The sequence below is a fragment of the Cetorhinus maximus genome, chromosome 2 (assembly GCF_964194155.1).
Source record: "Cetorhinus maximus chromosome 2, sCetMax3.hap1.1, whole genome shotgun sequence".
NCBI lineage: Eukaryota > Metazoa > Chordata > Chondrichthyes > Lamniformes > Cetorhinidae > Cetorhinus > Cetorhinus maximus.
Genome location: NC_135880.1, coordinates 164,728,498 through 164,743,706, shown reverse-complemented (window position 1 = coordinate 164,743,706; position 15,209 = coordinate 164,728,498). Strand labels below are relative to the sequence as shown.

At 40.1% G+C, this 15,209-nt stretch overlaps 1 protein-coding gene across 3 annotated transcripts in view; it reads right to left on the bottom strand.

Moving 5' to 3' along the window:
• Positions 1–6,417: 6,417 nt before the first annotated feature.
• Positions 6,418–15,209, bottom strand: part of ermp1 (endoplasmic reticulum metallopeptidase 1) — a 38,882-nt gene continuing 30,090 nt past the window's right edge. The window contains exons 11-15 of one of the 3 annotated variants that reach the window (XM_078570579.1): positions 13,327–13,479; positions 10,616–10,818; positions 10,133–10,248; positions 8,650–8,813; positions 6,418–7,860 (exon numbers count right to left, since the gene is read on the bottom strand). In XM_078570579.1, coding sequence (XP_078426705.1) covers positions 7,696–7,860; positions 8,650–8,813; positions 10,133–10,248; positions 10,616–10,818; positions 13,327–13,479 — 801 coding nt within the window. In that variant the 3' untranslated portion in view covers positions 6,418–7,695. Of the gene's footprint in view, positions 7,861–8,354; positions 8,564–8,649; positions 8,814–10,132; positions 10,249–10,615; positions 10,819–13,326; positions 13,480–15,209 lie in introns of those variants that run through there. The other 2 variants (XM_078570580.1, XM_078570581.1) reach the window with 2 other exon arrangements.

Sequence of the window (15,209 nt, the reverse complement as noted above, 5' to 3'; positions counted from 1 at the left end):
CATCCCAGCCTTAAATGTATTCAACAATGAAGCATCCACAATCCTCTGGGGTAAAGAATTCCAATGATTCGCAACCCTCTGAGTGAACTAATTTATTCTCATCTCAGTCCTAAATGATTGGCTCCTTATCCTGAGAATGCCCCCCTTGTTTTAGACTCCCCAACCGGCAGAAACAATCTCTGTCTCCACCCTATCAAGCCCCCTCAGAATTTTGTAGGTTTAAATGAGATCCCCTCTCATTCTTCTAAACTCCAGAGAATAAGCCCAATTTACTTAGCCTTTCATCATAGGACCACCCCCTCATCCCAGGGACCAATCTAGTGAACCTTCACTGTACTGCCTCCAATGCAAGTATATCCCTATCTCTGTCTCAACTGGCTTCACATCCTTCCCAAAATGCATTGCCCAGAATTGGATGCAATACTCCAGTTGAGGCCAAACCAGCGTTTTATAAAGATTCACCATGACTCTCTATGCCTTTCTTTTCCTTGATTGGCATCTCACGTATTCTTTGCTTTTATTTAGAAAGCCCAATATCCCGTATGCCTTTTTGAACCAATTTCTCAACCTGCCCTGCCACCTCCAACAATTTGTGCACATACATACATCCCCAGGCCTCTCTCTGCTGCTGCACCTTTAGAATTTTATCCTTTATTTTATATTGCCTCTCCTTGTTCTTCATACCAAAATGTATCAATTTGCACTTCTCTGCATTAAATTTCATCCAGCACCTGTCTTCCCATTCCAGCATCCTGTCTATGCCCTCTTCAAGTCTATCACTATTCTCCACCAAGTTCACAATACTTTTTGTCATCTGCAAATTTTGAAATTATGCCCTTCACACCCAAGCGTAGGTCATTAATATAGATCATGAAAAGCAACGGGCCTAGTATCGACCTCTGGGGAACCCCACTGTATGCCTTCCTCCTGTTCAAAATACAACTATTCACCACTACTCTCAGCTTTCTGTCACTCAGCCAACTTTGTATCCATGCTGCCACTGTCCCATTCATTTCATGGGCTTTAGCTTTGCTGACAAGCCCATTATATGGCCCTTTATCAAATGCCTCTCTTTCATCATCCATGGAGCCCTGGCATTTTTTTGTGCTACATTTTCCCATCATGGGAATGTACCTTTACTGTATCCGAACTATCTCCTCTTTAAAGGCAGCCCATTGTTCCTTAGTTTACAGTGTTGCCTACCAATCTCTGATTTTAATTTACCTGGGACAGATCCACTCTCACTCCACTGGAATGAACCCACCCCCAATTAATTATTTTCACTCTGGATTGTTCCTTGTCCTTTTCCATAGCCAACCTAATCCTTATGACACTATGATCACTGTCCCCTAAATGTTCCCCTACTGACACTTGATTCACTTCATTCCCCAGGACAGATCCGCAATGCCTCCTTCCTTGTTGGGCTGGAAACGTACTCATGACACGGCAGATGATGTGTGCCAGGCAGATCAAATCCGAGGGAAACTTGATCACAACGGTTTTGCAATTTGTATTTTATTTCAAGGTATGCGCCCTGAATTCAGAAGTAATAAGTCCAAGATGTTAGAGATTTTTTAGAAAACTAAACCTTTATTAACAAAAGTGAAGATTGCAAGCACATACATAGGTCTTCAAATTACTACTGTAGTAACTCCAAAAATCCTGAACTAACCTGGCTTCCAGTTACACCCCCATTACCTGAGATGCTTGCTGCTCATGGTGCTCTGCATCCGGTCATCTGACCTGGATTTTCTTACGCTGTTCATTTTTCCTAGACACTGGCATGCAGGGCCTGTCCTGGGCCCAAAGAATGTGAAGATGCCAACCTATGCATGTGCAGCCCGCTCCTGGCCTGCGTATGTGCAGGAATTCTGAGGATCATCTGGAATTGGAGTCCCCATTTAACAAGCTGAATTTCATAAGATTTATGTACATCACTTTTAAACTCAATTTGAAATTCTATTGTATGACTGTTTCCCAGAGGATCCCCTACTATGAGATTACTAATTAAGCCTGTCTCATTACACAAAACAACCCTCTTCCCTGGTTGGTCCATGAAAAATTGATGTAGAAAACTGTTTCAAATGCATTCCATGAACTCGTCCTCCAAACAACTTTTGCCAATTTGATTTGTCCAATCTATATGAAGAGTAAAGGCCCCCACCCCCCACGATTATTTCATTTTGTTACAAGCTCATCATGTTTTTGGATCATATTTTGGTCAATATTATAGCTACTGTTAGAGACCTTTAAACTACTCCCACTAATAATTTATCATCCTTGCTATTTCTTATCTCCACCATACTGATTCAACTTCCTGCTCTTCTGACCTGCAATCTTTCCTCACTGCTGTTTTTATATTATTCTTTATTATCAGGGCTACCCACCCGGCCTTTTTGTTTCTGTCTTTTCAAAACATAAAGCACCCTGGTCACCGTGCAACCATGTCTCTGTGATTGCTATTCAATCAAATTCACGTATGGCTATTTGTGGGAATAATTTGTCTATCTTGTCAAAAATGCTTCGTGTATTCATATAAAGTGCCTTTAATTTTAGCTTTAACTCTTTTATATTTTCACAAATTTGGTCTTATTCACTGATACACCATTGTCGTTAAAAAGATGCACACAATTCATCATCCAGCAGTATAACTCTCTGACAGTGTAAAAACATTCCTGACACACACCTCCAGGGGGCTTTACTGTTTATTTTGTGATTCCCTAAACAGCGCCTCCATCAAGATACTATTGCTCTTATTAATCTAAGGTTAAAACAGAAAATGCTAGAAATACTTAGGTCAGGCAGCATCTGTGAAATGAAACAATGTTAACGTTTTAGATCCATGGCCTTCATCAGAACTGAGGAAAAATAGTAATATACAGTAAAGTTACGCCACTCACGGGGGTTACGATCCTGTGAGACCTCGCAAATGGTGAAATCACAAACAATGAACATTGTTTTCAATAGGACTCAATTAGGTAGGTTCCAGCAAATTGTGGTGCAGTACCTGTATATGACAGACAGGGAGCCTTTGAGCAATACAGTGCATCAGTGAAGATTTCAAAATTGTTCAGGCTGCACTTCAGCACCCAGAATAATAATAATTTGACCAAACAAAATGTCTCAATTGCCACTTCCCTTAAAAAATATAGAGCACAGACAAGAAGCTGAGCTGCTGTCGCCTCTGTGTCGGGAAGCTTCTTCCTCCCTGGATCAACACAGTAACACTCAACACTGGCCAAAAGCCCCAGGGAAAGAGGGAGGGAGAAATAACATGAATAAGCGAACATTGTTCATGCGATGGACAATGCAGTGTACAAACTGCAAAGCGCAGTTAAGTGAAAGTATGAACAAGGAAGTCACGAAACGTGGGGCTTAGCTGAAATAGATGTTGAGTAAATGGATGGGGAGGGTACTGGGGAAGAACAAAATTACAATAGAATGGAGGACAGTAGAGATTAAATGACAAAAGGCTTTATGGTACAAAAGCCAAAAGGAGTGGTAATGCTTAAAGAAACAAAAGATGTGTACAGATGAGGTGTGAATAGCAGCATTGCAGCCGTTAGGATGCAAAGTGAAAGGATAAAAAAAGAAACATGACAAAACGGAACAAGCAAAACATGAAACAAAACAGAGGCAGAGGTTAAGATCTAAAATTGTTGAACAACAGCTATTTACTGTTGCTCCTAGCTCATGGCTCCATGTCTTGATCCAGCACTACTCTATACAGCCTTCCTGGACAGCTTACAGTCCATGTGATGAAGGTACATCCACAGCATGGCTAGAATCAGAATTGTTGTGTCCATGCCGGCTCTCTGGAAGAGCAACTCACCTAGGTAGGTACATGATGTCCAAACAATGTGCTGAGGACACAGGCCATATAGGTAATGTGATGACAAATGTTATTTTTAAAAATATTTTTGGGAATATGGTGGTATTCTGTAAAGCAGGCTGTGTGTGTCCATGATTATGAACCTCCCCCAGTTTAATAAAGACAGTTTGTCTGTGAGAACTGAGATATAAGGGTCGAGATGTTAGGTTCATGCAGTTGTAATGAGAGGTTATGGTGAGGTTGGATTTACAAGTAAATAGGTTGGATTTAAAATTTGCATTGAGATAAGTGGAGACTTGGTTTTTCAGCTGTTGAATTTCAAAGGGAAGTTTAGAAGTGACAAGGAGCGTTTACAACTTAAAAGGTTTCATAGGTAAACAGGGGAAGGTACATTTAATTTTATAGTCCCAAAAGTAGAGGCATTAGAAGAACATAAAAAGGTTTTCATATTTGGAGAAGTTGAGTTCAAAGAGGTGTGAGGACAATGAAATTTGAGGTGAAAGGGGAAAATGATGTTTAAGATATTTAACTACAAATGTTTAACTGAGTATGGTGGCTGTATGGGGGAGACCAGATCTATGTGCTGAGAAGGAGAGAAAGTTGTGAATTTGAAGCAGCCATCCAGTTTCAAGCCAGAAAAGTATTTTGTTTTCAGAAAGCAGTTTGTTTCTGAACCTTTTGGATTGAGCAGTCGTGTGGTATACCTGTATTAAAGTGACAATAATTCTTTGCCTTGGGTAATAGTACTGGATTTTTATAGTTAGAACCTATAAGGGAGTTGTTGCCAAGAAGATAGTTTACTTGTGTGTTTTAGCCAAGTGGTTTTTTTTGGGGGGGGGGTTGTACTGTAAGACTGTTTTAATCTTATGTGCTTAAGTTACACAGTTAAAAAGATTTATTAAAAAGAAAAAAAAACTTTGTTTAAAATCCTAGAGATGTTACTGGAGCTCTATGCTTTTGGGGTCAGTAGCTTTTCCTCCTGGTTTTCAAAATACAAAAAAAAAGGTTTATGATTAGTAAGACAGATTTCCCTCTGGAATCTGGCTTGCTCAGCAAATAATAACTACTGTGGCCGTAACAGTAAGCATCTTGCTCCTGCGGGTCAGTTTGTTGCTTTTCCGTACCAGTTTTAGTTAGTTAGCTAGAGTTGGCTGTCTTTCTAATGCATGTGCTGAGCTCTTCTTCAAGAAGCAGGGCAGTGGGTACTATTTGGCACATGGACGGGACTGGGTTGATGGACATGAGAACGTGTTCACATGCCGATGGGCCTGCATATTGCATCTCTGCAGCCAACGTTCCTCGGCGATCTCTTTAAGTTCAGCCTAGTGCATAGGGTGCCTAGTTGTGTGTTGCCACAAGGAGGCACACAGGAGATGTTGGTGATCCAGAGACACTGTACTGGCAGAAGAAACTTACACTCTGCTCCCTCTTTGCAGTAAGCTAGCCAGCAGCAGTGGATCATACAACTGTACTTGACACACATCACCCTGCTACATGTGGTGCCCAGAACTAGACAAAATACTGCAGTTGAAGCTGAACCAGAGGTTTACACAGGTTCATAACTTCCATGCTTTAGTACTGTGCATCTATTTATAAAGCCCAGGTTCCTGTATGTTTACTAACCTCAGTGCCTCAGCAATTTCTACCCTTACTTGGTGAGTTACTCTCTGCAGAATTCACAGCCTCTGACCTGCTCTTATAGCTACAGTATTTATTTGGCTGGTCCAGTTAAATCTCTGGTCAATGAGAATGTTGATGGTGGACAATTCAATAGTAATGCCAGCAAATGTCAAGGGCAAGTGAAGACACTCTTGTTGGAGATATTTGGCATGAATGACTGACCAAGTGCCAGGTAATGTTACTTGCCGCTTATCAGCCCAATCCTGAATATTGCCCAGGTCTTGTTGCATGTGGGCACAGACAGCTTCATTACCTGAAGGAATTGCAAATGTACCTGAACACACATCATCTGCAAACATCACCAGCTCTATCCTTACGATGGAGGGAAGGTCATTGCTGAAGCAACTTAAGATAGTTGGGTCTAGGACACTGCCCTACAACACTTCTGCAGTGATGTTCGGGGCGGATTTAATTGGCCTCCAACAACCGCACCATCTTCCTTTATGCTCAATATAAGTCCAGCCAGTGGAGGATTTACCCTTCAATTCCCTTTTGACTTCAATTTTTCTGGGGCTGCTTTGTGCTGCACTTGGTCAAATAATGCCTCGATGCCGAGGATAATCGAGGTAAACTGATGCTATGAGCTTTCAAAAAATATTTTCACACAATTGTTTTATTTTCTAACATATTCAATGACATATCTTAATATGTTCTTGAACAATTTCCCCACCTATACAATATTTTTAAAAATCCATTCCATTGTTTCCATACATAAAAGATTACTGAAATAAATCAAGTATGTAAACCTAGAGACCAACCAACTTTTAAATCATGAAGTTTAACAGTTGCTATGAATGTACACAATCTTAACAAAACCACCTAAATATTGGAAGTTATTAACAATTAGACAGTCATTTACACCAATTTAATGCAAGTTGTTTTTATTTAACTTAACTAAATTATCAGTGCTATTTTCATCATTTAGGCTCCCATTATTTATGAAGCACTTGATTCAAACCTGAAAGAAAAATCAATGCAAAAGAAATTTCATACTGAAATAACATTGGAAATAAATTTCACTGACCCCACCTAGAAACCTTAATGTAAACCAAACAGTGCTCAGTGTAGAATCAATGCGCAATATTATGCCAAGGAGCCCCTAGCAACATCCAAATAAGTAAAACATCGCAACAAACCAATGCTACTGTACATCTGTACATTTTGGTTTTACTATGACGCCTATTACACAATATTCAAGAAAATATGGTTCCAGACCATTCAGGGAACCAATTATGATAAGCTCTTAGGGAATTTGCATTATATACACCCTAAAACATACTTCTGCTGTGCCATGCTAAATTCTATTCAAAAATTTCAAGCAGTCCAGCTGCTTGGTGTTGAGATGGTCTACATTCTGGCTTGTTTGATTGCAGCTAGTGAATTTGATTATTTGCAGCACCAGTCAGTGGCTGAGAATAAGTTCAAGCCCATTTCTATAATCTGCTCACTCTGCCCTGCTCAGAAAAGGGAGAGAGCAAGCTTGTCTTGCTGCAAGATAACACCTAGGTAACCTCATGCTGGCACAGAAAGCAATTATCCAAGGTGTAGGTATGGAACATCTTGAGATTAAACATGAGAAAGTTCTAATTACAAAAAGTATGAATGATTAGCGCTAGTAAGTTCACAAGTCATACATTTCACACAAGCAGTAACTCATTCCTGTGAACATCAACTTTGCAATTAGCCCACAGACATCACAAAGGGCAGTTTTTAAATTATTTGGGTTTCCCCAGAATTTCCCTGAAAACAATTAGCTGAAAATATTCCAGTTCATTATTTGATTCATAGGCCCTTATATTCCGAATCCTTTGCATGAGAGAGAATATGTGAAAGTGTATGAAAGAGAGAGAGAGAAAAATCAAATGAATCAATAAGCAAATGGTCTCATGACCAAGAGATCCTAGTAGCAGCTTGATATTTCACACTTGCTCAAACTTTTTTTTCACGTGTGAAACCCTAACTTCACTGACAATTACACTGAGCGACCTTAATGTTTGGAATATTTCATCAAATTATTTACTGACATTTTACAGTCCCTCATTCACATGCAAGATACATCAGTGCTCTTACAGGTGGATGTGCACCACCCGAGAGTATAGTATGGGAATACATTCACTACACCCAACCATGCCATACTTTATTCCGATGGAATCCACCTGGTATTAGCTCTTTAATCCAGAGTGTTAGAAGACAAACAAGTTGTAAGAGCTGGACCAGCTGGATACAACACACCATTCTGGAAATCTCCTTTCCAGGGCAATCAGTTCTGCTGTTCTTTGATCTTCGCCAAAAAAATGATGAGAAGCTACAGCAATAACAACCATGCCATCAGGCATCAGGTCAAGAGTCTGAAAAACACAACATGGTAAATGGATTTTGTGATGAATATTGGAGGTTATGAAATTACTGAATTATTGTATCTATTAACCAAAATATTAAGGAAAATACTCGTTCATTAAGAAATTGTACCATACCCATTAATAGAATGCTTTGTACTAACCATGTTGAGAAGTTTGACAAGAAGTTTGATACTGCATACGATATCTTCTATTTTGAACCACATCAGACTAAACACCTTTCTGGTTCTGCTAAACAAACCCTATTAGTGTTTTTCTAATCAATTATCTGCTAGCCACCAATATATTTCTTTAAATTCACTTATACACCATATTGCCTGGAATAAGCCCATCTGCCACTACAATAAATATATTTCCTGATAGTTTCCTACTGCCTAGTAATAGTCTGTGACAAAGGAGTTGATGTTATGTGCCAGATACCTTGACGTACTTCATTTTTAGTTCACAGTCAAACAAAAGGAAATTTATTTCAAATCTAGACTGTAAAAAGGTAATTATACCTAGCCCAGTGTGCAGGCAGCAGTTCAACTGGTTTACCAACCCACCACCTCCCACCAATATCTTGTGATTGGCATGTGTTTGGTTCTTCAGTTGCCCTCCAGTTAAATAGTCTTGTCAACACTCACTGACTAGGTTTACATAATTGAAAGAGCTTTATGGGAGAGGTACTGCAGGGCCACAGACACCATAACCACTGACGGACAAAGCACAAAGGCATCAGGTGGCGTATGGGAACACCACCGTTGCTCTTCCAAGTTGCACAATACTCAATTAGTTTACCTGGATCTCCAACCAAAATTGCCAAGCTGGAGCCTGTAGTCCGTGGGAATAGAAAACAAAATAATCTCCATAATTATTGTACAAAGTCGACCCATCCCCAAAAGATGATCCGATTATGCGAGTTCCTTCAAGTGGCCGAATGTACAGTGTCATATGACTGGGACCTACACAAAGGGAAAAGAAAGTACAATCAGAAGTATGAACTATAAAAAAAATCAGTAATTGGTTGATACTCAACTATAATGCACAATATTTCTAAATAAAATTATTGAACCCTTGATGCTCTCTTCAAATACTCTTCCTCTCCGCAACCCCCCACAACCATTGCCCTTTTTTTTTCTATTTATACAAAACAGGTAGAGGTACAGTATCTCAAAACCAGCGACGTCCAGACCAAGTCAGTGCTGGATTTTTGATCTTGCCGGTTTTGGGGCCAGGTTGGATCAGGTCCAGGGTCACTCGGACCACTCTGAGCGTGGGAAAAGACAGGTGCTAATTGGCATGCCACTGCACCAATGCAGCGCCTAGCCCAGTAAGCCGGTAACTTACTTTACTCATCTAATAATTTAAAAAATCATGCATGGCAGCTTAAAGTAAAAGTCTGGTTTTCAGATAGTTGGATTTGAGACACTGTACCTGTAGCACAGGTTTAACATCTTCATCTCCACCAGTAACTAAGACTTAAGTAACCTCAGAGTATTAAGATAAATATATCTGGGATACAACTTTATATCATGTGTGTGCACGTCAAAAGATGAGGATAACCAAAACCATGTGTGACTCAGGTCTCTCTCTCTCACAAGCAATGCAACCAAATTAACAAAAGCTGACACCAGGTGAAGCTTTACAATTCTCTTTTGAGTTATTTTGCTAATCATGATCTTGAGAGAATATGCAAAATTGCAGTACACAGGCGAGCCATGAGGTGGTCCTATACAGCAGGCTAAAATTCATGAAAGGGGCAGAGAAATGTACCTTACATACGTCACATTAAGTTTGCTAGTTAAGTTGCTATCACTTGCTCTAACAGTTTGCTTTAGCAAAACACTAAAGATGGAACTACTTTTCCATTGCACATACAATAACTGGTTCACAGTAACACATACACACAAAATTAGTACAGTAACAAAGTACACCCAGAAGTACATCCCTCAAGACCCAGGGATCATAGTGCAGGGCAAAACTAAAACTAAAGATAAATTTGGTGATCAGGCCTGGATTTTAAAATCAAAAGCAAAAAAAAAACCCAGATGTGGGAAATCTGAAATTTCAAACAATTCTGCAGGGGCATTTTTGGAGTGAAAAACTCAGGAGTTAAATGTTTCAGGGCAATAACCTTGTATAATTCTTAGATTTTAAATTTTTATTCCTTTCTATTGTTGGTGTTTTTATTAAATGCAGAACTTCTATGAACACTAGGATCTGCCGTAGGCGACAATTAGGTTGTACTTGATACAGAAACAAAATTCAGTAATTCTCATACCTGTCACCTCGAAGGTCAATTTCATAGACTGTGAAGGCATCTTAAACTTGGAAAGCAGTTTGAAAGCAACAGGTGTCTTGAGTAAAATTTCTGCTGCAGGCAGATACCAGTTTTTCCTAGAAAACAGTAAAAAGCCGGTGAAGAAATTTTCTCTCAAATTTGTTCAAAGCTGAAAGATGGCAGCATTGTCAGGTGGGTTTACCTGAAATAACTGCTGTTGTTCATCAGTGGTAATTCATTTACAACAGCACTTTTGCCTGTTCCATGCAAATCTCTGAGATGGGTTGTATACATTTGGCCTGTGCCATAATCCAAGGTAAATATCAGCCAATCAAGACTTAGCTGTGATGTCCCCCATGGTCAAACAAACTGTTGACATTTAATGTATAATTTCACAAAGAGTGGACAACGCACAGCAGCCAGTCCTAGTGAGAGCCAAAACCTCCGAGAGAGAGAGAGAGAGAGAGAGAGTGAGAAACTCACCTGATAAGGCTGTGCACAGGTAAAAACCAAGGAAATCCACAAAAAGGTGCATCATTCTCACAGGAACTTCTTATTGTGTGGTTTATTTCAGGTACATGTGGAGTAACATGAGACATAAGAGTGTAATCAAATCCATTAATCCATATTCCAGCATCTCTCTTGGTTATTTCTCCGTTAAGATCATGGAATGTCCTTGTTGTATGCTGAAGTGGGGAAGAGGAAAAGAAGTGAACACATTGCCCAAGTGAAATAAAACAGTAGATGTGTCAAAATCCAGCTTAATATGCAATACCATATTACAAGTATTAACTCAGGTAAAGGCATATTTTCCCATTGTCGAAATATAAAAAAGCTGAACCTGGTTTTTAAAATGAGGGCATGCCAGACAACAAGTTTATGGGACTAAGAGATATGGCAGAAGTTGTGAATCTCCAGAAATTGCTCTTTGTTCAAAGCAAACTGGAGCAGTGCCAATCAAACAGCATCTTGCCCTTAAAGAACCCATTAAACTCACCATAGAAAGTTAAGATTTTTGACCAAGAGTGCAAACAATGTTATTCTTGTTATTGCAATACCAGCCAACCTCTCTAGCCCAAAAGAGTTGTTCAATCTCATTCCTGCACATATTAAATTTGTCAGAGATTGTGAAAAATTTAAAAATGTTGCTTTTCTTTTCCTTTTTCCTCTCATTCAAAGTTGTCTTTCCCTCCATTTCCTTTTCTGCACCTGCTTTGACTCTAATTCACCCTCCTTCTCAGTCCTTCTTCCGTTTGTTTCTCAATCCTTAAACCTCATGGTTTAAAGGCGAAACCCTGCTGGTCCTGTTGTACATCAGGATGCCTGGCTGCCCTCGCTGTGCTGTTATCAGCTCGCAGTTCCAACAATTTATAGGGAAAAAAAAAAATTTCAGCTGGAGGGTGCAAGAAAAAGTCTAAGTAACCAGGCATGCCATGAGATGTCTCACTTAGCAAATTTCAGTCCAATGCAGCGGATGTACAAAATGTATGGTAGCAATAAATTTACTAATTGAAGTAGGTGTTCTTGTAAAACTTAATTGCACAGACCCCAGCTTTAAAGCTTATAAAGTTGTATCCTATCATCTTGGACACAAACACCAAATGACTCTCTATATTTATTAATCTCACAGATGGACTAGATCTTCTGATCATCCAAAAGACTGCATCATCCCAAGAAACAATACTCTCAGCAACTGGTATCTTCTCACTCTCCAAAAATATATATTTTTTGTCTTATTGCCTGACAAAAATCTGGTGGAGCGGAGTGGATCATCCCTCCATTGTAGATTTACATTTGATTGTGGATAGGCAGGAAATCTGCTCCTTCAAATTGCCAGCCAGGTGGGTGAAGACGAAAATTTACTTGATAAAAGCCAATTGCTGTACAAATTAATCGCAGACAGTTCAACGCAGATTTCCCATTAAACTGTGGGGACGTCCACAACATAGGGAGAAGACTCCTCTGATGTTTCTACCCATTTTCAGTTTTCTCTACCCCAATGCTGCCATGTTAAATTGTTTCAGTCCAGCAAAGTTTAAAGTCCGCCTACTTTTCCACCCCAAAAGGTTTTAAAGTGCACTTAGTTCATTCAAAACCTGACTTGGAACCATATTGTTGTTTCTTCACTGTCACTGGTTTAAAATCCTGGAACTCCCTCCCAAACAGCACTGTGGGTATACCTACTCCACAGGGACTGCAGCGGTTCAAGAAAGCAACTCATCACCACCTTCAAGGGTAACTGGGGATGGGCAAAACAAATGCTAGCCTGGCCAGCGACACCCACATTCCACAAAAGTATTAAAAACAACCTTGTGGGCATATCAAGGGGATAAGCTAGAAAACAAATGATAAATGTTTATTTACTACCTGTTTCCCCTTCTCTCTCCTCAACAGCCAACTTACCAAGTCTGCTTTGCCTGATGATCCCATGATTTTGTTATTTCCAGTTACACCTCACTCCATCTTTTGTTTCTTTACTTCCCCCATAACCATCTCCTTTTGCCTTACACCATCAAGTCTTTTGACATTCAATCTCTCCTGCCTTCCACATCACAGACTTTCCATTTTGTTCTTCCCCCCACACCCTGCATCTTTCTCTGCCTCTGTACTTTCTTAAAACCTCTCACACATCTCTAGCTTTTTCCAGACCTGACAAAAGTCATTAATTTGAAACTTTAACTCTGTTTCTCTCTCTACAGAAGCTGCATTTTCTGTTTGTTTTTTAATCTTAGTGATAGTATTCTCACCTCCAGATCAGAAGGTGTGGCATCAAGTTCCATTCCAACACGTAATCTAGGCTGACAATCCAATATGACAACAAGGGAGTGCTACAATGTCAGAGGTGCTGTGTTTCAGATTATATTGAGACCCATCTGCCCTCTCAGGTGGATATAAAAGATCAAGTTGAGGGGGTGCAGGGGTTCTCTCCAGTGTCCTGGCCAATATTATCCCTCAACTAGTATTATCCCTTCACTAAAAACAGACTACCTGGTCATTATCACATTACTGTTTGTGGAACCTTGCTCCATGTAAATTACCTACCGCATTCCCTACCGAACAAATGTGTCTACGCTTTAAAAATACTTCTGCTTTGGAACGTCCTGAAGTCATAAAAGACACTATATAAATACAAGGTTTTTTTTTCTTTTCTAGACCCAGAAACTATACTGTTATAATCTTAGAGCATCTCTTACCTGAAGAAAGATTCTCTTAGGGTGTGGTCCAGCAGGGTCAGATGTATATGGAAAAAATGCTCCACTACACACTAGAGTTGCCGAGACCAAAAACACAATCACTAAACCCAACAGAGTCCATTTTGTACTTCTGCACAGATAAATCAGACTCACCTATATAAACAGAAAATATTTAGTGACTAAACAGACAAAAACTTACAGCACACTAACTTGGCTAAAGATGTAAAATTCCAATTGAAAATTAAAGCAGTTCCGGGTAGAGGAAGGGGTGCGGGGAGTAATAATCTGCCCGCCACTCCTGATAACTTGCCAGTGTACATGGACATTGGGCAAGGAATGCCAGAATTAGATTGGATTGGATGGTGATGCTGTAACATGGAGAGTAATCTGTTCCCAGTGCCCTACTGTACTGCACCCAAACAGCAGTATTATAATTTTACCTGTTTAATGCCTTCACAAAACATAAACTGGATGTCTTCATAATTTATAAGAATCTCTTTGGTTTTAGTGACTAAAGTGAGGGGCAGATAGAAAACTAGAGGGGGGGATGGAGAATGGAGGGGATGCAGGGCTGAACCCTAATTTGGCCTTATTTCAAAGGGAATGGAGTATAAAAATACTTCACTTGCACTTCCCTCAATTTGGTCAACTGCATTCGCTGCTCCCAATGCGGTCTCCTCTACATTGGAGACACCAAACGCAGACTGGATGACCGCTTTGTGGAACACCTTCGGTCTGCCCGCAAGCATGACCCAGACCTTCCTGTCGCTTGCCATTTCAACACACTACCCTGCTCTCATGCCCATATGTCCGTTCTACTGCAATGTTCCAGTGAAGCTCAACGCAAGCTGGAGGAACAGTACCTCATCTTCCGATTAGGCACTTTACAGCCTTCCGGACTTAACATTGAGTTCAACAACTTCAGACCATGAACTCTCTCCTCCATCCTCACCCCTTTTTGGTTCCCTTTTTCCAATATTTATTTTTAAAATTTTTATATATTTTTTTCTCACCCATTTCTATTATTATTTTTAGAATGTATTTCCATTCATTGTTTTATCCCCACCTTTTAGCCTATTTCGATCTTTTCTCCCACACCGTCCCCTCCACCCACTAAGGCCATCTGTTACTTGCTCATCCTGCTTTCTACTCTTAATGTCACCATTAGCACCTCCTTTAGCCAGTATCACAACCAGCAACATCCCTTCGACCTTTTGTTTATGACATTTTTCGCAATCTCTCCTTTGCCTCCATCTATCGCTGGCCTTCTATCCAGTTTCACCTGTCCCACCCCCCTTAAACAGTATATATTTCACCACATCTTTACTCCTCTTTAGTTCTGAAGAAGAGTCATACGGACTCGAAACATGAGCTCTGTCAGACCTGCTGAGTTTTTCCAGCAATTTTTGTTTTTGTTTGATTTCCAGCATCCGCAGTATTTTGCTTTTATAAAAATAGGGATGTCTTGCTAAAACTATACAAGCTACTAGTTAGAACACGCCTAGAATACTGTGAACAATTTTGGTCCCCTTATCCAAGGGAAGATATACTGGCATTCGAGGCAGTCTAGAGAAGGTTCACTAGGTTGATCCTGGGTACGGAAGGATTTTCTTATGAGGAGAGGCTGAGTAGGTTGGGCCTGTAGTCATTGGAGTTTAGAAGAATGAGAGGCGACCTTATTGAAACATAAGATTCTTAGGGGGCTCGACAGGGTAGATGCTGAGAGGTTGTTTCTCCTTGTGGGAGAGTCTAGGACCAGAGGGTATTATCTCAGAGTAAGGGGGTGCCCATTTAAAAGAGATGAGGAAGAATTTCTTCTCTCAGGGAGCAGTCAAGCTGTGGAATTCTTTACCACAGAAGGCTGTAGAGGCTGGGTCGTTAAG